A 20,293-nucleotide genomic window follows, 5' to 3' on the forward strand; every position below is an offset into this window, starting at 1 on the left:
TAATCTTATCTGAGGTTGATTGAATATCTTAATAAAAAAATAATTTTCCTCTCTTTCTCTCTATGTTTTGTTTGGCTATATTTATAAGTTCTTGTTTCCTGTCGCAAAGAAAAAAGTGGAGAAGGAGACATGGAGTCACTGATATAAATTTATATCTTATATTGTATAAAGTTCTAACAATATAAACCCATCAAATCCCACCAAAACTTAATTAAGTTTTCATAGTCTTAAAAAAATTGGATATTTTTTCCACTTTTTTTTGTGTTATTAATAACTTAAATTTAATTCTTATGTTTGTAAACTATCATTATTGGTGGACATATAATTATGTACAATACTGATATGCGTATCACATGAACATCGCTCGCTCTTTTTTTTTTTTTTTTTTTAACATGTTCTGGCTTAAGGAAGAATGCCACACCATTTTATATGAATATATTTTTTTGTAAAACTTAATTGTAATAAAATGTTACTTACATGCCATAGGTGCTTGATGTTTTAAACTTATTAATTTTTATAAAAATATTCCAGTTACTTTGTATAATACATAGTGGATTTTTTATTTATGAAAAATAGGCTTAAAACATAAAGTGCCAGTGTTACATGCTGTAGTAAGGAAGGGGGTCACATACTTTATAAATTTAACAAATGAATCAATATATTTTTTTCTATTTTCTTATTCAAAACCTTTATTCCAAGGGGGGGGGGGGGGATTGTGAAAAATATGTACATGCAATGTAGACCAAAATCTGGTTCAAAGTAATTGTGAACCCTATCTCCTCCAAACAAGTTTACCTCATTGCAAATTGAAAGACCCCTTCTACTTTTCACACCTTTCCTGGACATGACAAAAGAACTGTATATTTCTTGTATATTCTATGCGAATTGGAAGGTTTTACAGTTTGACACCTGGCCAGGAGAACAATAAACATGCGACTTCATAGGTATGTGTATACCAGGTGGATTATCACCTGATCTTCCTCAGATTCTACCTTAGATCTGATTTATACAGTACACATACAACAGCATTTCAGTTGACCCCCACCCCTCCACAACATATTTCATTAATTTTCTTTTTTGCACAACTGCCTCTATATGTCATCATTTGCTTTAAATATAAAATTAGCTCATATCCTAAAGTAATCCCCAAAAAGTAGATGAACTTTATTTATAAAAGTAATCTTATTTGTTAACTTTAATTTTTTCTTTTTAATTAAATTAATATTTATTGTCAAAATTTCTGTTTACCAAAAATTATGCAGTATTTATTATGATCACATGATATACATGTAATCATGATCTAAGACTACTTGTATAAAAATAATTAACAAATCAGAGGCGGCAGCTAGGCCAGAGGCATATGCTTTTAAATTCAAAATACTTGTAAATTTCTCTTCTTTCCTTCTATTTTCTACTTAATAATCATATTCTCTTCTTTTTATGATACCTATGTAAATTGGCAGAAGAATAAAATGCATGCCATATATAAAAACTAACACCTAACTTCACCTGCTCGTTACATATAGCTGCAAGACTGCAGCTCTAATAGGAAAAATTGGGATGGAAAACCTAGAGCTACAGTGCCATCTATTGAAAAAAAAAACTTTTACAAGTCTGTTATTTCTCTATTTCTTTCTCTGTTTACATGCATTTAAACTAGCTGCCACCTAAAAATTTCACTGGCTTTTCCTAGCATACTTGATTTTGCAACTTTATAATTCCACTGCAAAACATTTCCCAAACCCAATGTTTACATACCTTCTGAGCCTTAAATTTAGATTATCAAAATTTTCACAGATTTATATGCATGTTTTACCAGGGTTCATGTATATATATACTGCCATATTTTAGAGCTACATTGAAAGAACATATAAATGTCCTATGCCGAACCTGATCTAGAATTTAGTTTAATTTAAGAAAAAAAAGAAAAGAAAAATAATTAGGGCCCCGCAAGGATTTGCGGGTGCCCTATAGTAATCACTCTGTCTGTCCGTCCGTCTGTCTGTCTGTCTGTCTGTCCGTCTGTCACTCTTCCGTCCACAAATTTTCTGTTTTTTTCTAATAACTTTTTTTATGGTTGCCCAATCAATTTTAAATTTGGTATGGTAGTTTAATAGGCAGAAATACATATTTTGATGCTAAGTTTGATTCTCTATGTCTTCTAGTTTGGAGCTGGGGTGGTGGGGTAGATTCCTTAACTATGCATAAGAATGAACGGGCAACTTTTTTTATGGTTGCCCAATTAAGATCAAATTTGGTACGGTAGTTCAGTAGGCAAAAATACATATTTTGATGCTAAGTTTGGTTCTCTATGTCCCTTGGTTTGGAGCTGGGGTGGTGGGGTAGATTCCTTAACTTTATATAAGAATGCATTGGCAAAGAGAGATAACTGCTGAAGATGTTCCCATTCAGTAAACTGAATGCTACTAGGAGTCCCATGAGATTAATTAGCTTTCCTCCTGAAGAAAATCCAGAGCATTATCTTTATCTGTCACTTTGAGATTAATTACCACCTCTGTCTGCAAATGAAGTTTGTTTTGAAGTTAAATCAATTTGGAATGCTATGAAATACTCTGAAATGTGGATTTAAATATAAATTTTTATTATTTATTTTTGTTTGATAGTTATGATTTCATTGAATCCTAAAAAAAGAAATAGATTAAAGAAGATTTTTTGATTTACCAGGGTACTTTTTTTTCACTTTTTTCCTTTTTTTTTTTAATATATTAATTCAAGAATGTTTTTAATTTTTAATGTAGTTGTATAAAAACCCCATTCTATCATTAATACTGAAAAAGTTCTTATTGTAACTTTAGAAGAAAATGATGAGAGAGGTACAATTAATCCCTTGGGATTAATTATCTAGCCTGCTGCAGAAAATTTAGTAGGCTTCTCTTTATCTGTCACTTTAAGATTAATGAAAACCTTTGTCTGCAACTGCTGTTTGTTTGAAGTTAAGGTCAAGCCTTCATGAGTTTTGCATTCATTGAAGGCTGGCATTTTATATAACACAAGATTCATAATTGTTTAAATATAAATTCAATGTTAAGTTGTTCTTTACTGCCTAATGTTATTTTCAGGTTTTTGAATATTCAGGAATTATGTTGAAATTTTAAGAATACAGTTGCTGTTGCTTTTTCTTTGTACATTTATTAATCATTCTGTAAGCTGCACCCTTTTAATTCTACCCCATGGCGGGGCCCTTGCTGACTGGTCAGTTTTCTAGTTTCCTCTAATCCAAAGTACTCGATCAATTCAGGAGACTTAAAAAACATCAGGTCGGTGGATCCGTAAACCAAGAAATAAACAAAATGTCACCTTATATATGATCAATCAGAAATTTTGAATCAAGTCAAAAAGTTTTATCAAGATTTATATTCTAATACAGATTATAAACTGATTGATATTGATTTAGAAGAAATTATTAACTCAACTGAAATTCAAAAATTAGATAAAATCACTTCCTTGATTAAGAAAAAGATATTGAAGAAAATGAAGTTTTACAAGTTTTAAAAAATATGAAGAATGATAAATCTCCTGGAAGTGATATGGTAAAGCTTAATTTACAACTGAATTTTTTTTTAATTTTTCTGGAGTGATCTTTAAGTCTACATACATTATGCGAGCTACAAATTGTATATTGTCAAAAAAAAAGAAATTCCTATTTCACAAAGACTAGGGATAATTTCATGTATACCCAATGGGAATAAACCCAGACAATTTTTGAACAATTGGAGACCGTAACTCTACTAAATTACAGAATAAAATATACTCTGGATCTTTTGATTTCAGACACTCACACTTAATTCCTAAAAGGAAGATATTTGGGTGAAAACACCAGATTTATTTATGATTTAATGGCATACACAGAAGCTAAAAATATACAAGGATTGTTGGTTTTAATCGATTTTGAAAAAGCTTTTGATTCAATTTCATTGTTCATGGTCTTTTATTTATAAAGTATTGAACTATGTTAATTTAGGAAATAATATAATAAATTAATTGGATAAAAATTCTTAATACAAATTTTAAAGCATCTGAGTTTTGCAATGCAGATTTTTATCAGATAAGTGACATATATTATATTCATGGTGATGGGAGGGGCTTAAATAAAAAAAAATCTCTGTGCTGGTAAAAATCTCAAATCTACCAGCCCATATGATACTTGATAGCAGGGACCTAGCTACCCATGGTATATACTTTTGTTAAAAAAAGGTATTAAATGATCTGTTCAAAGTACTAGTACTATTTACAAATATATTAATAAAGTTTAGCTAAACTTGTTTAGAAATTACTAGTATATAACTTTAATTTACTAATCAAAATTGAATTGGATAAGATAAATACAGTGTATATGGTAATTTAAATTAGTCTGGCCTGAAATGGAAGTAAATGATCACCCAATCCTACATGATCACAATGATTTGATCAGTTTGTGTATAGTACACACCATCAGGTACTGTTAGTAGAGTTTGTGTTTGTCAGACAGAGTGGGGGTACAGGTAAATCATTTGCGATAGGTATACAGTATCAGGTGTGTCATGCAATGCTCAAGTCTGGAATATAATTATCAGTGTAGCTAATTATAACTTCAAGAATCAGGACTATTATAATCATAATTAAAGGTAAGAAGCTGACTTATACCCTCTTAAATACTTACATGAGTGTGGTTGTTTTTTGTAATTAGACCTTTGAAGCCATTAGGTCATGATCATGCTAATATGAATCAAACACTTTAAGTTATGAAAATGTCAATTGTTGTGATTTTGTAGGCATATAGTTTCCTCCGTACCCTGTTTAAATTCTAAAATCAAATAGTTTTAGGATAAAAGTAGAAAAGGTGTTATTACTGTTAATTATGTTAATAAGTAACCACTGTACCCATTGTAACCCGGCTACATTGACAGTCCTTCAGAAATTTTCTACTTTCATTTTCCAATTATGGTTTTGTACTGTACCCTAATTGTAACCTTATTGGTAAAGGATAAATAGAAGTGTACCATAGGGTACAAAAGTATCACCTAAAAACACAGTAGGTCATGATCATGCTAATATGAATCAAACACTTTAAGTTATGAAAATGTCAATTGTTGTGATTTTGTAGGCATATAGTTTCCTCCGTACCCTGTTTAAATTCTAAAATCAAATAGTTTTAGGATAAAAGTAGAAAAGGTGTTATTACTGTTAATTATGTTAATAAGTAACCACTGTACCCATTGTAACCCGGCTACATTGACAGTCCTTCAGAAATTTTCTACTTTCATTTTCCAATTATGGTTTTGTACTGTACCCTAATTGTAACCTTATTGGTAAAGGATAAATAGAAGTGTACCATAGGGTACAAAAGTATCACGTAAAAACACAGTACCAATTTCTTGCCATATATGGGTTAACTGGACATGTTGAAAGTCTTTTTGATGCAACTTCTGACATTTTACATTTACAAAATGCGTCATCTATTTTGAGCAAACTTATTTAATATGCCGGTTTTTTTTTTAAAAAGTAAACTAAAGAAAGGCAATTTCAAAAATACACAAGCTAATTCATTTGTTACAAAAAAATGGCAATTTTTGAAGTATACATCAGTTATAAAACATGTAAAATTTATAGAACACCAATGAACTTTAATTTTTTTAAGTAACTTTTAATCTGTTCCATCGATTGGGAAAGTTGTTTATCTTTTATCCAACAGACACTGATATTTTTAAAAAATATCGTTCCTTCATGTAATATAAGACATATGATTTTCAACAGTAATGTGCAGTTTAAATAAGCAAGTATTGTTATTGGTCAAATAAGATAAGGAATCATTTACAGTATGATGTAATTATTTTTACCAGTTTTAAATGTATACCTTAATTCTTTCCTATGTTTTCTTTTGAAGGTGCCGTGTATACAATATCTATTTTTACCGTAAATGATCGTTATAACAGTTCTAAAAGTACCTACATTGCTGGAATCGAAACTTTTCCTGACGGTAAATGAAATTTCATTAGATTTTATATCAGTTATTAGCTAGTTATATGGTCACAAGTGAGCAACTAAATGCTTCATATTATGAAAGCTGTTGTATCAAACATAAAAAAAATCCTGATTGAATAAAATCTCATTTTACGGCAATTGCAGCTCAGAAAAGAGGGAATCTCCAATTATTGTCATGCCTTCATTTTCATTACAGATATATATTTCAGAGACAGTGTGCATAAATTGTGAAAGAAATTTTAGATTTTAAGTTCTTTTCTAAATTGACCTATCTCTGATATTATTTAGTATTTTTAGATATTTAGATAGTATTTAAAAGTAAAGAAAAATAAAAATACTTACATGCCTTTAATTTTTTATTTATCTCAATTGTCGTAAATCTGGGGGTATTACAAAATATTTAATTCAGGTTATTTATTGGAAATTTATTGCATTTTTTAGTTCCAGGAGAAATTAATCGGATTGGAAATGATGTATATAATCTGACCACAACTAGTGGTTCAATTCGCTGGGGTAGACCTCTCATGCCAAATGGGGTTATGGTTGCATATAGAGCTATACTGAAAGAAGGACCCAATGTTAAATGTCGGATTTACCAGTTTTGTATTGCCGTCTGTAATTATGTGAGTAAATTTCAAAATCTTATGAAAGTAGTCAGCCACCTACTGATTCCTGTAATGTTTTTGGAATAGAGGTTTTAAATCACCAAAATGTCAGAAAGCGCTGGTTCAGTTTGACATGATTTAATCTGGATTCATTTTACTCATTCTGTTGATTTTTTTAAAAATATAAATTAAACGTTTTTGTTATTTTTTTTTTTTTTATTTACGTGTGAATTTTTAATTGCAGGACTTTGTTCATTTCTTTGTACAACTATGTTTACACAGTTATTCAGGCGTCGATACCTTTTCCTGAATTTTAGAAACAAAATACTATCTTTTATTTTAAAAAAATTACTCGTTAGCAATATGTCAGATTGTTATTTCTATGGTGCGAGATTTGACAATTTTTAAATAATATGAAAAAAATAATTAAAATTCTTTTAATTTAAACATTTTTTTCTCGATATATTTACTGGTTTTAATAACAAAATGCTATCTTTTATTTTTTTAAAAATACACTTTAGCAATAGGTCAGTTGGCAAAATTAAAACATATTCTCATTGATGATGTCAATATGTTTCTCTAAAATATTTTGAGATGTTGAATGATATTCAGGATCGATACTTTTCCAAAGTATTAAAATACGCAAACGCCCCTTTTCATTTTTTTCATATAGTTTCTACGTGAATTTATGCCTGGATTTAATCTAATATTTTCTGACAATTTAACGATTAATGTCTGTTAATCTGCATATATTTTCCAAAGTATTTTTGCAGTATTTTAGATGGTGTAGTATTTATCCAGCATGTTTTCTAGTATTTTCTAAAAACTAGCATTTCAATATCATGAAAAGAGAACTTAACAATTCGATGATTACTTGTATATTAGAGGTGAAAATACACACACACACAAAACAAATTGATATAATATATGCTGCAAAAGAGTACAAAAGCATGAACATTAATATTAGTACTTGAACTTTTGTATAAAATTTTCTTACACCGCCGAAATTTGGCTGAAACATTTCCGAGTCGACGTAAAACAGCAAAAATCAATCAATCTTACTCATACAATGCGTTGAGACCAGCATGCACTCGAAATATGCATGAAAATTTAAGTGGGTTGTGATATTAGTGTAAACTATCTTTTACACTTTATATATTTATTCTGAGGATAAATTCCTAAATCCGATAATACACAGAAAAGAACAGTACAGCTCCTAATCATCATATACTAACTCCTCACATACTGGTTATATGTTATAGCTTATTTATTTCAGACACTACTAGGTCCTCCCAATGACACTTGCGATATACAGAATGACACGAGTCTCGAGGAAAACCAAAGGGAAATGTCTTTAGATATAAATAATCTCAGACTTGGAACCACGTACACAATCCAAGTGAGAGGATATACCAAACTTGGACCGGGGAAAAAGATGAAATATCGTTAAAAACCCTAAGTATTGGTAAGTTGATAAATATCTAAGCTTTGTTTCTCAGTTATAATAATTCATAAGTACTAAAATTTTCAAGAAAAGATAATTCAGCTTATAAATTTACTAAACATAAAGATTGTTTGGGGAAGTGCAATATAAACATTACAGAATAATAGGAACATCACTTCTTTAATAAAAAGAACAAGATGTGTTTGTGACACAAATATACAATATAAACAAAAATTGATAAGATTAATCTTTTGAGCAGGATGTAAATTTATTATATTGGTAACAAAATGTTGAAACTGGAAATACAATTACAAAACAAAAACACAATCACCATCTGTTGCCATCAAAAATGGCCAGGCTAAAACAAAATAACAAAATCTTCAAGATCAAGGTCAGAAGGTCAAGGTTATTGGTATCCAACGAAAGATCTTTACACAAAGATCACATTTTTAAAGTATGGAAACCCTAGCCCCAACCATTCAAAAGTTATGGCTAAGGTTAAAAAGATTTTAATAGTAAGTTACACTTCAAGATCAAGGTCAGAAGGTCAAGGTTATTGGTAATGAATGAAAGTTCTTGTCACAAGAATTACAAGTAGTATGAAAGCCCTAGTCTTTACTCTTCAAAACTAATTACCAAGGTTATTTTTTGTTTTCTTAAGTCCGAAAATCTATTAGGTCAAGGTCAAAAAGTCAAGGTTATTGGTATCCAATAAATGCGCTTGCTACAAAAAATACATATGTGAAATATGGATAGTCTAGCCCTTACCTTTCAAAAGTCATGGCCGAGGTTAAGATTTTTTAAAAGTAGGTCAAAAACTAAGGTCAAAGGGTCAAAAGTCTTGATATTAAATGAAAGGTCTTGTCACAAGGATTTAATATCTAAAGTATGAAAGCACTAACTCTTACCCTTTAAAAGTTATGGTCAAGGTTTTTTTTAAAAGAAGGTCAAACTCCAAGGTCAAAGTCAAAGTGTAAAAGCTCTTGATATCCAATGAAGCGTCTTCTTACAAGGATTAATTATGTGAAGTATAAAAGCTCTCGACATTACCGTTCAAAAGCTATTGCCGTGGTTAAATATTTTTCATTAGTACGTAAATTTCCAAGGTCAAAAGGTCAAGGTTGGTGGTATCCAGTATAAGGTCGTGCCACAAAAATATATATTTGAAGTATAAATGTCCTGGTTTCTACTGTTCAAAAGTAATGGCCAGAGAAAAAATATGAATTTTTTGTGTAAAAGTGGGTCAAATTTCAAGGTCAAGGTCAAAAGGTCAAATTTTGTGGAACGCAAAGAAAAGTCTTGTCAAAAGGAACACACATATGAAATATGAAAGTTACAGCTCCACTAATTCAAAAGTTATGGACAAGATTTATTTATTTATTTATTTATGCCCCGTAAACGCTGCTGTCGTTGAGGTATGGAATAGTTTTTGTCCTAGTATATATATATATATATATATATATATATATAATAAAAAACTTTAGAAACACAGACCAATAGCTAGAAAGTGTTTTAAAGATTTTTTATTGTATTGACAAAAAGAGAGTGGATATATATATATATATATATATATATATATATATATATATATATATATATATATATATATATATATATATATATATATATATATATATATATATATATATATATATATATATATATATATATATATATACAACAAATATTGATAGCTGCACAAATATGTCTGAACCTACACTCTAAATTTGACTGTTTAGTAATAAATGCAAAATGTTGAAAACAAGAAAGAACAGACATAAAACATAACCACAAGAAATCTGAAGTAATATATGTTGCAAATTGTTTTTTAAAACACTTTATGTGCTTAAGGTTTGACAAATCGACTGAGCATGTTTTTGTTAAAAGCAGACAAAAGCGAATAACATCATGTAGAAGTTAAATATGTCATTTATTAAGGTCATCCCTGTCGAAGGCGACATGTCGAAAAAAAAGTTTACAATTGCTCCAAAACTGTGTGTGATATAGAGAAAACTTTACAGTTTTTAAATATATCACTGATTAATAGATAGAAAGTATTACTTGATAACAAATATTTTTGAAAAGATGCTTGAGAGAGATGAGGGAAAATTGTAGGCCAGAAAATGTGCATATTTAAAAAAAATGCACCTGCTTAATTCTGTCCTTTTTGTGAAAACAAACATTGTAGAAATAATATATGTTTATCATTGAAGGGCAAGTTGGCTGTGAATTGTCTCTGAAAGGCTGTTATTTAAAGTATGACATGTATAAAGACAAGACCCCTATAGAATCCGCCATTTGCAGTGTACTTTCACTTTCAAGTCTTAACATTTGGACAAAATAAACAGGGAAAACATCTTTCCAGAGGCTATCCAAGTCCAACTTACCCTTCATTGATAAACACATTTTGTTTCTGCAATGATGGTTTTCACTAAAAGCACAGAATTAATTAGGTGTATTTTTTGAAAATATATGCATTTTTAAGTGTTGAATTTGACACATTAATATTATTCCAAGTATTTTTTTTTATGAAGTGATACTTTCTATCTGTTAATCAATAAAAAAATTATAAAGTGTAAAAGTTTTAACTATATACCTTACATAGTTTTGGGGCTATTGTAAAAATAAATTTTATTTGATGTTTTGACCTTTGACGAAACCTGAACAAACTAAAAGACAAGAAGTAAAACTTTGGTTTACATAATGGGAGGGGGTACATTAATGAAAGAAATACATTTTGAAATGATATAAAAGTAGGCAAAGTATTGCACAATCTGACCCAGGCTAGCACCATAATGATATTGTGTGAACCAATGACATGGAAAATTTGTTCTTTATTTAGTTTAATTAGGTTTAATCAAATTTATCATGAAAACAACTAGTGATCGTATAGTCGGCGAAGACCGTGGACACCCATCGTAAAATGGTTCGTGATCGTATAATGTCTCTCCATCCCAGAACGTTTTTGAAGAGCCCCCGCCATTCTGAGAAGTCCATTTGTCCATTTTGAGAGCGCCTGGTAAAGTTACACTGTCATTTTCATAATGTACAATACATAATACTCATTTACATATTAAACAAACAAATCAAATTATGGTGCTGCATGGTGGTGAGCAGTACCTGGAATCTATTGACCATTATACCAAAGGCATTTTCTACCACTCTCCTTGCCCTTGATAATCTGTAATTATAATATAAATATCCCTGGTCAGGTTCTTCGCGCTGTATGGCTTCATCAGGTATGTTCAAAAGGAGAAAGCATCATCACCCACAATGAAGTAGGGAACATCTTGTGTGTCATTGGGAAGGGGGTCTGGACGTGGCCAACCCGTGATGTTGCACTTTCTAGACCTTGCTTCAGCTCACTGTGGTTGTAGATTTGGGCAAAAGATGCAGCGCCATTTCCTGATACGTCAGCCCAGAGGAATTTGTAGTCGGAACTGACCATGCCAAACAGTATGATGCTGAAGAATCCCTTGTAGTTGTAGTATTCCGACCCTGTGTTGGGGGGAGCCTTGCATGCCACATGCTTGCCATCAATGGCACCAATGGTGTGAGGGAAGTTCCACCTCTGCAGCCAGTCATCAGCAATTTGCCGCCATTCTTCTTCGGTGGTTGGGCAAGTCATCTGCTCATCAAAACTCTGTCCACTATGGCCTCACATAGGTACACAACTTTGCTTATGGTGTTGTGTGGCACCCCCCATTAAAAACACATGTCCCTGTATTTTATAAAAGGCCAGGTAAAATGGGTTACTGCCACCTTAAAAAAAATGGCTCCAAGTTAGGTCTGAAGTTGGTTTGTTCCACAAATCAGTCAGAGAGTGAGCCGGTTCACCACTTCGTCAAACATGCTGGGGACATTCTCATGAAATTGTGAAAGGCATGTGTGATCTTATGTTGTACGCAGCTCTAAAATCAGCTTATTGTACATGCCAAGGTCCAGTCTTCTATCAATCCATGGTCTCACCCAAACAGCTCTATGATTTCTATATAGCCTTCTTCTCCTCCTCTGCATCAATTGCTGAACTTGGAAAAGTTGATTGTTATGTTGTTGGATGGCAGCAACTATCAAACTTTCGAGGATCCATAACTAAAAATCCACAGCTACACTGGCAATGACTATAATATGTAAAAATTTCTGCTACTTTATATAGTACTTGGGTTTACGTGAAGTGTTTGTTATGCACTCGCAATTTGTTCGTAAATCAGATGCAAAGCAGACGTTATACAAACGCATTATTTGTGGTCAGATCCGTATGCATTCGCTACGAATTATTTTAGTTCGTTATATGGACGTGATATACGCTATATATCCGTTTTACACACTGTCCCAGTCCACTGCCAAACCGCAATACCACGTCAGTTGCGGATATCGGAAACCAGCGGATATACAGCGCAAAGACCGAGTATATTTTGCGTATGCATTGCGTATGTATTGCATATGCAAGGCGGATGTCATCCGCAATCAAAATTTTGAGCAGCTCAAAAATCCTGGCAACGGAAAAACGTGCCTTTGCGGATAATTGCGAACGTGTACGGATGTCGGCCGACTCATACAAGCATGTTTCACGAATATTGCGAATGTTTAGCGAATATAAACCAATTTTGTGCGCAGTTCATACGCAAATCTTCCTTAACGCCAGTGGGACCGGGCCTTTAAATGAATTTTGTCCTTTGTAATTTTTTTTATACATTTAGTTCCACAATATCTTTGGGAATATTATCAATTTCACAACTTCTACAACTACACTGTAACAATCACACCAAGGACTTCTGCGGGAGAAGCAAGCATCAGCCGACAATTTCCATTCTCAACACAGCCTAGTGGAAGTAAGCAAGGGATAGTCTTAAAACACACAGTTTATATACATTTGTAGGATGTTCTTGTTTGCTATTTTATTTATCTGTTAACACGACTGAAATGAAAAAAGAAATAGCACCCATACGAAATCACAAAATTTTGAAATTACGTTAAACTTACAAGATTTATACATAAACAAAATCAAGGCATAAACTTTTTTCTGGACTTAAACATCTTGTACTACATGCACAGATTCTATGTAACGTTTATTTTCAGGACTTGGTAGACCACAGAATCTGAAGATAAAGAATTTGCGTTGCGACAGTGTTCAAATTGCTTGGGAAGAAGCTAATGTAGAGGATAGAAATGGGCCTATTACAGGATATAAATTTCAAAATACTTTGGGTGTAAGTTTGCGTTGAATTATATTAATCGACAGTTATTTTTTACAATTTATACATGTAGCTTATTAAATTATTTTATAATTGTTCCAGTTGAATTCTTTGGGGCATATTTTTCGTTTTATTTGCCTAAATTACATGATATATCAAAAAGAAAATTTCGTGTAACTAGTAAAGAATTGGAAGAAAAATAAATCCTTTTTTTCGCAAGATTTCTTTAGCTACAATTTACTTCATTCGATAATGACTAATTTTAAAAGTGGTTATTTGTTACTTTTGTTTTTGTATAGATGTATAACCTATCACATAAGAAGCATACAATGTACATTTTTAGCTTTGGAACACAAGATTAAATTTATCACAGCCACAGGAATGGACATTTACAGTGTCTAACCCCGATTTTTGGTCCATTTCCAATAGAGAATTTACGTATTCTTTAAGAGTTCAGGAAAAATCTCGATATTCTATAGCGGTAAGTTTTAACAGATATCAATGTAGTGTTTAAAATACGTACACATTAAAATATATAAGTATAATTAAGATCAATCTAATTAGATTGACTTAAGATATATTAGGAGGTTAGGAGCTTAAAATGTCCATATAACAACTTCAGTATCTGAAATTTTAAAATATATTTGTAATATATTCCATTAAATATAAAATATTAAAGTATACTTGTAATATATATATATATATATATTTTATATATATATATATATATATAATCTTAATATATATACTGTATACAGGGTTATTTTCGGCCCGCTTTATTTTCGCCCTTTCACACTTGCAAACACTTTTGACCCGTCTTAAATTCGCCCAATCACAGTTTTGTTTAAGAAAATATATAATATTCTTTAAATTCGCCCCGTTTTAAATTTGCCCAACCAAGACTAGGGCGAAAGGGGCGAAAATAAAACGGGTGCGAAAATTTCCCTGTATACAGTATATAATCTTAACTTTGAATTAATTTGTAAAAAATGTAATTTTTTGTCCTTGTTTAAAAATTTTCTGGGTGTTAAGACATTGTCTTTATTAGATATTTGCTGTGAGCGACAGAGGGAGTCAAAATGGTGTAGAATATCACTCACAAGTATTCAATACAAGGGAATGCCGTGAGTATTTCAAAATAAGGATGTAAAAGGTTCCTATAAATGTAACTATCGAAACTAAAAATGCCCTGCCTAAATGTTTGGATTAAACTTAGTATATAAATAATTGCTTTTCTTATACTCTACAGCATTTCGGTATGAATAATACTTGGGCTCTGTGCCCTTTGACCGTCAACAAAACAAGAAAAAGTTTTGTATAAAAAACACATAATTTATTGTATAAAAGTACATAAAACAAACGCAATGCTTGGAACTTCTTGGTGACGCAGGGAAGGTGTTAAAATACATGTAGAAGGTGCATCACTCTAGAAACAAAGACGCAAACCATATGGGAATAGAGGGGTAGTAGAAGATATTGTTGAGATAAACAAAACATCGTATGTTCGTTAACTGGTGACGGTGTATACTATAATTGTAACAATCCAATATTCACCTCTAATGTTGAGGGATTGATAAACAACACCTTCTGTGCCATTATCTTCGTTTTCTAATATTGTAAGTCTGGTAAATCAGTCAAATGACACCTTTGACGAGCCTATGTGTTTATATACACAAAGAACTAGGTAGCTATCTAATCAGCGAGGGGATCGCAAACGAAGTAGCGCGTTCGAAACTTCAAGCCAAAGTTATGAAACGTGGAGGGAAATCTAGGCACAATAGAGCTGAAAATATGGATTATGGATGACCAATTACTCATGTTCGATGGTAAGGCAACTTATAAACACAGGTAAAGGCATTATCCTATTATTTGCTCCACGGAGAGAATACTTGACATTGTTAACATTGTTTTTTGTCTTTGTAAATATGCTCTCAAACATATACATTCCAAGAAATTAGCCTTTATTCCGTCGTAATATTTTCATATATTCTTAAATTTGGACGTGACTTTTTTTTGTATTTTATACCTACATGTGTGATTGTCATAATGTATTCATTGTGTCTACTACATGAATAGATTTAGAGAAAATATACAGACATGATTTTAAACATTAAAAAAAATAAACCCTTGCCTTGCTGTCATGATATTTAAACATAAGAATATGGAAATAACGAACAGTATCCAATATCAAAGTCCATAAAACAATACAAAATAGGAGCAGAGGAAACACGGACATCTGAAACATCAGAAGTGGGATCAGATGCCATGGAGGAGACATCTGATAGAATCAGCCTACTTTTTTATCTCTGTTTATAAGATGCCCATGAGTATAGGTCTACCGTTGAAAAATTTCTTCCCTCCCCGATATGTTACATGTTCTATGGAAAAGGTACATGCTCTAAGAACCCGAGTCCTAACACCATAATCCCTGAATCTTAGGTCATGTATTTTCAAATTGACCGACGCCTCCGAGTCTTTATGTACCATAATCAGTTTGCCTACCAGAAGTATAGAAAGAGAACGTTTTGAAATCAGTTTTAATGCAAATTTTTCTGGTAAAATCTTCCCTTGTTTATCATAACATGAGTTTTGGAAAATGCGATTCTGATGAAAAAATACAAAAATTCTCTTTAAAAACTGATAAATGCCGCTGAGAGTGGTTCAAGGGTACATGTAGTACAATAAATGTGTAGGAAGACTGACTAACAGCGATTGCAAAATGGTTGCCAAACGCCATCTAAGTGTTTCGGATGGTTTTCGAAAAGTTAACTCTTTAAACTAGCATGATTGTTCAGAATATACTCACATGTTTATGATCTATAAAGTGTCATGGCTTAGATTCACATTTTGTTCAAAATACTTTTATACAATTTCCAATATACTGTATTTCCCAAGCAGAACTGTCAGTATATGTCGAGATATCCGAGATGTCGAGATATCAGAGTTGTGATACACATCTGAAATTTCATCATTTCGTAAAAATTTCAATATCACTAAGATTATTATATTTTGCTCATGATATCAATAGATAGTACTTCATTTTACCAAGTTTCTTTTTCTAACGGAATTTCAGAGTGCTACAGTGATGACATAAAAATTGTTTTTCTACGTATCTCTTAAAAGTCCTGTTTATATTATAATTTGGAATCTTAAATTGAGTGGAGACGAGAAAAAGTTCATGACGTCACAATCAGCATTTTGGAGTTCATATAAGAAAAATCGATTTGTAGATTTTAACTACACGGAATTTTAATAATTCAGAAAGGATTTTAAAATTCTAATTCCTTACATTAATTTCTTATTTTATATTAAAAAAATACAAAGCAAAATTTGTATTGAAACTATACCTTGTTCTTTATTGTATATCGTCCTTAAAATAAAGGGGCCAGAGGAGGATGGAAGTAGAAATTCTCGTTCTAAGTGATGATTGATGACAATTTCCCGAAATAGAGATTTAAATTAATTTTGCATTAAAAAAAAAAAACTATGAAATTTTGTAATGCATCAAGTCTTGGAAATCAATTTATCAAGTTATATTTGATCAAAATTTCTAATTTAATCCAATTGTGAACATATCAATTGTACAATATTTATTCATATTGTGGACGTAATTCAAAATGAAATGTAAGAAAGCATTTAAACTATATAACAATGGAAGACAGTGTATGCATAACAATACATAACAATAACAATCTTGAAAATATTGCTAAAAACAAGTCTGTATAAATAATCAAATGCGTCAAGCCTCCTGCTTTAAAGTATAATTTTCTCTTTACAGCTCTCACTTCTAAGGAGTGTTACTCTAAGCAAGGCAAAGCTAAAGGCTGTAAACACTGTGGTCTGAACTCCCTGCTGTAGTGGGACACCGCCATATTTCGTACAACGTTGTAGTACAGCTTTGCAAAGTACTTGCACAAACGTTTTCTCTTTGATACGTTACACTGACGTAGCATTTTCCGAAGAAAATTAACATCACATGTCTCTCTTGGTATTCCATAAGTGTAACCCTGTTTTAGAGAAAAAAAAATTGTGAAATTTGTGATAATGATTTTGAAAAATAAGTTTCTTGTAATAGGCGTGCATATATTTCAGATTTTATTCGTAGCAATTTCTATGTTTAATATATATTTTACTTCTATTTTTTGTCAGCTCGCTTGCATAACATCCCTTTCAAGATTTTGTTTTTCATACTTGGGACACCACCACTTGCTGCTAAAAGACTGCAAATTTGATCCTGTTCGAAAAAGCCATGAAGCAGTTAGGGATCGTTTTTATGCAAGGAACCTTATACATGTATAACATATTATACAGGACCAAGTTCTACGTCCCCAGCTCACCGCCATCACATTTTGATGCCAAAACCAGCGACGTAAAGACCAACTCCTTACTTTACTAATCTACAAGACACTGTAAGTATACTTGCTGTGGTATAACATTCACATAAAAAATTCACATGTTTGCAATTGCATCAAATAGATATTCAAAATATTAACAGTATACTAATAAACTAAAATGAACGAAAAATAATTATATAAATTAAATCTAATTTATAGTCGTGCAAAATCTCAGCGATTAAAGATACCTCTTTTATGGGTCTCGAGGTAGTGAAAATACACCTCCACCAAATACATTTAACAAGAGCATTGATGCAGGTATGTTGCACAAAATCTTATTACTTTCATGAAAAAATTCTATGAATAATTTTTGTTTTATATATACTTCCCAAAAATTATTCTACTTTGGAAGGGCAAATCAGTGTTTAAATCATGTAAATCAAAATAAATTTCTAAACTTGATCAAATGTAGACATGTCAAAATGTTTTCTTGATTAAGAAAATAGAATATGTTGTTATACTTTGAATATTAAAATATTCTACACAAGTCATAAAAACAGAAATATAATTGAAAAAAGCATACTGGGAAGTGATATAAGCAAATATTATAACATTTCACTGCAACACACAAGTACGTTTTTTCCAAAATCAATCATATCTCTCATTTCATGTAACAAATGTGAACAAAATATTTAGAGGCGTTGCTCTGTTATTAAATTTATATTGTTTTGCAATAGATTTTCTTTGATAAATTCGACTAAGCTTTCACGACGTCTATTCTTTTCAGGCGCGTAGCTGCCTATACGCAAGTACGCAAGTGCGTACACATCATTTCCCCCCCCCCCAAAAAAAGAGAGAAAGAGGGATAAAAGAAAAGAAGGAAAAAAAGAGAGAAATTTATTCGGGGAAAATGAGGCACTACCCGTGTTTCAAATTATTTTGCGTCTTATTGTTTCGATTCAAATTTTGTTCAGCATGTCTACACATTCAAATTTAGTCCTTTATAAAATCAATTCCAAAAACATCTTTCAACATTCTTGAGGAAAAAAATATTGTAGAGCCAAAATGCTCAACTGTTAATCCGCGTAATCCTGATTATCCGGACAAAAATTTGATGAAGGAAAGCGATCCAAGGGACTTTGATCGAAAGAAAAAGTTACAAAGGTCTTGGACGACTATACAAGATTTTCAATTTCCGTAGAGGTAATGAATAAATGTCGTTAAACAATTTAAATTATGGTGAACAAAATAAATAATAATATAGCTTCTTATACTGATGTTATCAATTTAAAAAATTATATTATAATTGAAGCATTCTCGAATCGTTTCAACTATCAAATATGAAGGTAATCAAAAGACAACAACACCCCCGTTTATATTTTGAAATATTTAAACTCCAATGATAACGATATTGAAATTGCTACTCTGTTTTATCTTGATACACTTGGGAACTTTCTTCCAATACCAATATATGCATAAATTAATTTGATAAATTATCGTTCTCTTCCCGAAGTATCAATGGAAGCAGTATAACTTAGCTAAGTGTTTGCTCGAGAAAAGTGATATTATCGTGATTTCTTTTGCGAGAAAATGACTGAAAATTTTCGTAAAATCCAGGAGCTTCGTTCTCTTCCCGAAGTATCAATGGAAGCAGTATAACTTAGCTAAGTGTTTGCTCGAGAAAAGTGATATTATCGTGATTTCTTTTGCGAGAAAATGACTGAAAATTTTCGTAAAATCCAGGAGCTTCCGGGGGCTTTGCCCCCTGGACCCCCAACAGGGCTTCGCCCTGGACCCACTGGGGGCCTCAGGGCGGCCCCCAGACCCCCGACCGTTTTCTGCGTACACTTAATTTCCATGCTGGCTACGCGCCTGCTTTTTATCTATTCGCAAGATTACTTTTTCAAAAATCTTATATTGCACTCTAGCTCAATGTCTCTCGATGATTACAGCTAATGGTGATTGTCTTAAGATCATGTTGATAGTGGATTTTAGTTAATGTTGTACGTACACAATGGTAGCACACATCGTGATGATTACAGGACGATGTAAATTTATCCTTATAGAAGAACGGCAGGTGAAGAGGAACACTACATCCGTTTGTCCACAAGGGTATCGCACAGGTCTGAGATAAACACACACTCACCACTGAGAGGAGGATTAGTATTATAAAGGTCAAATGGCTACCTGTCAAATAAACCAACATAAAAAAATAATGAGCCACATTTCATATTATCAATCATTTCAAATGATTGAGTGATTTATCTGCAATAAAGAGGAATTAGAACAATATATATATAAGATATATAAATATTCGCTTCTTGAAATCGAAGTACTAACAGGGAAAGTCTGCATCAAAGAGGAATTATATGTAGAAAAAGTGTAATAAGATATACATGCTAGTATCTGGAATTTGAAGTACTTACTGTTCATTTTTTTTTTCATTTAAAGTTCATTCACCTGATAAGTAGTGTTTACATTTTTGCCAGACTCGAAATGCACTGGCCAATACACGGGTTGACGGATTTATACAAGTGACCTTAGGAGCCGTGGTTATGAAAGGTGATGCATGTTTGTTATAGAATAGTACAAGATGTTTATATTGTGATATGTAATAATTCCCTCCAGCAATATTCTATAATTAATCAGTGATGATATCCAGACTAAATGGTACCCTACTTGCTTAAAATTGTATTAGAAAGATAATTTGTAATTACATTTTATAATGCGCAT

At 31.7% G+C, this 20,293-nt stretch overlaps 1 protein-coding gene across 4 annotated transcripts in view; it reads left to right on the forward strand.

Moving 5' to 3' along the window:
* LOC134243950 (receptor-type tyrosine-protein phosphatase F-like) overlaps nucleotides 1-16,701 on the forward strand; it is a 72,887-nt gene extending 56,186 nt beyond the window's left edge. For 3 of the 4 annotated variants that reach the window (XM_062726188.1, XM_062726189.1, XM_062726187.1), the window contains 3 exons: nucleotides 13,111-13,241; nucleotides 13,600-13,707; nucleotides 14,275-16,646. In XM_062726188.1, coding sequence (XP_062582172.1) covers nucleotides 13,111-13,241; nucleotides 13,600-13,707; nucleotides 14,275-14,376 — 341 coding nt within the window. In that variant the 3' untranslated portion in view covers nucleotides 14,377-16,646. Of the gene's footprint in view, nucleotides 1-13,110; nucleotides 13,242-13,599; nucleotides 13,708-14,274 lie in introns of all 4 variants that reach the window. The other variant, XM_062726186.1, reaches the window with a different exon arrangement.
* The last annotated feature ends 3,592 nt before the right edge of the window (nucleotides 16,702-20,293 follow it).

The sequence above is a fragment of the Saccostrea cucullata genome, unplaced genomic scaffold, assembly GCF_032062105.1.
Source record: "Saccostrea cucullata isolate Sc308-1 unplaced genomic scaffold, CSIRO_AGI_Scuc_v1 ctg79, whole genome shotgun sequence".
Lineage (NCBI taxonomy): Eukaryota > Metazoa > Mollusca > Bivalvia > Ostreida > Ostreidae > Saccostrea > Saccostrea cuccullata.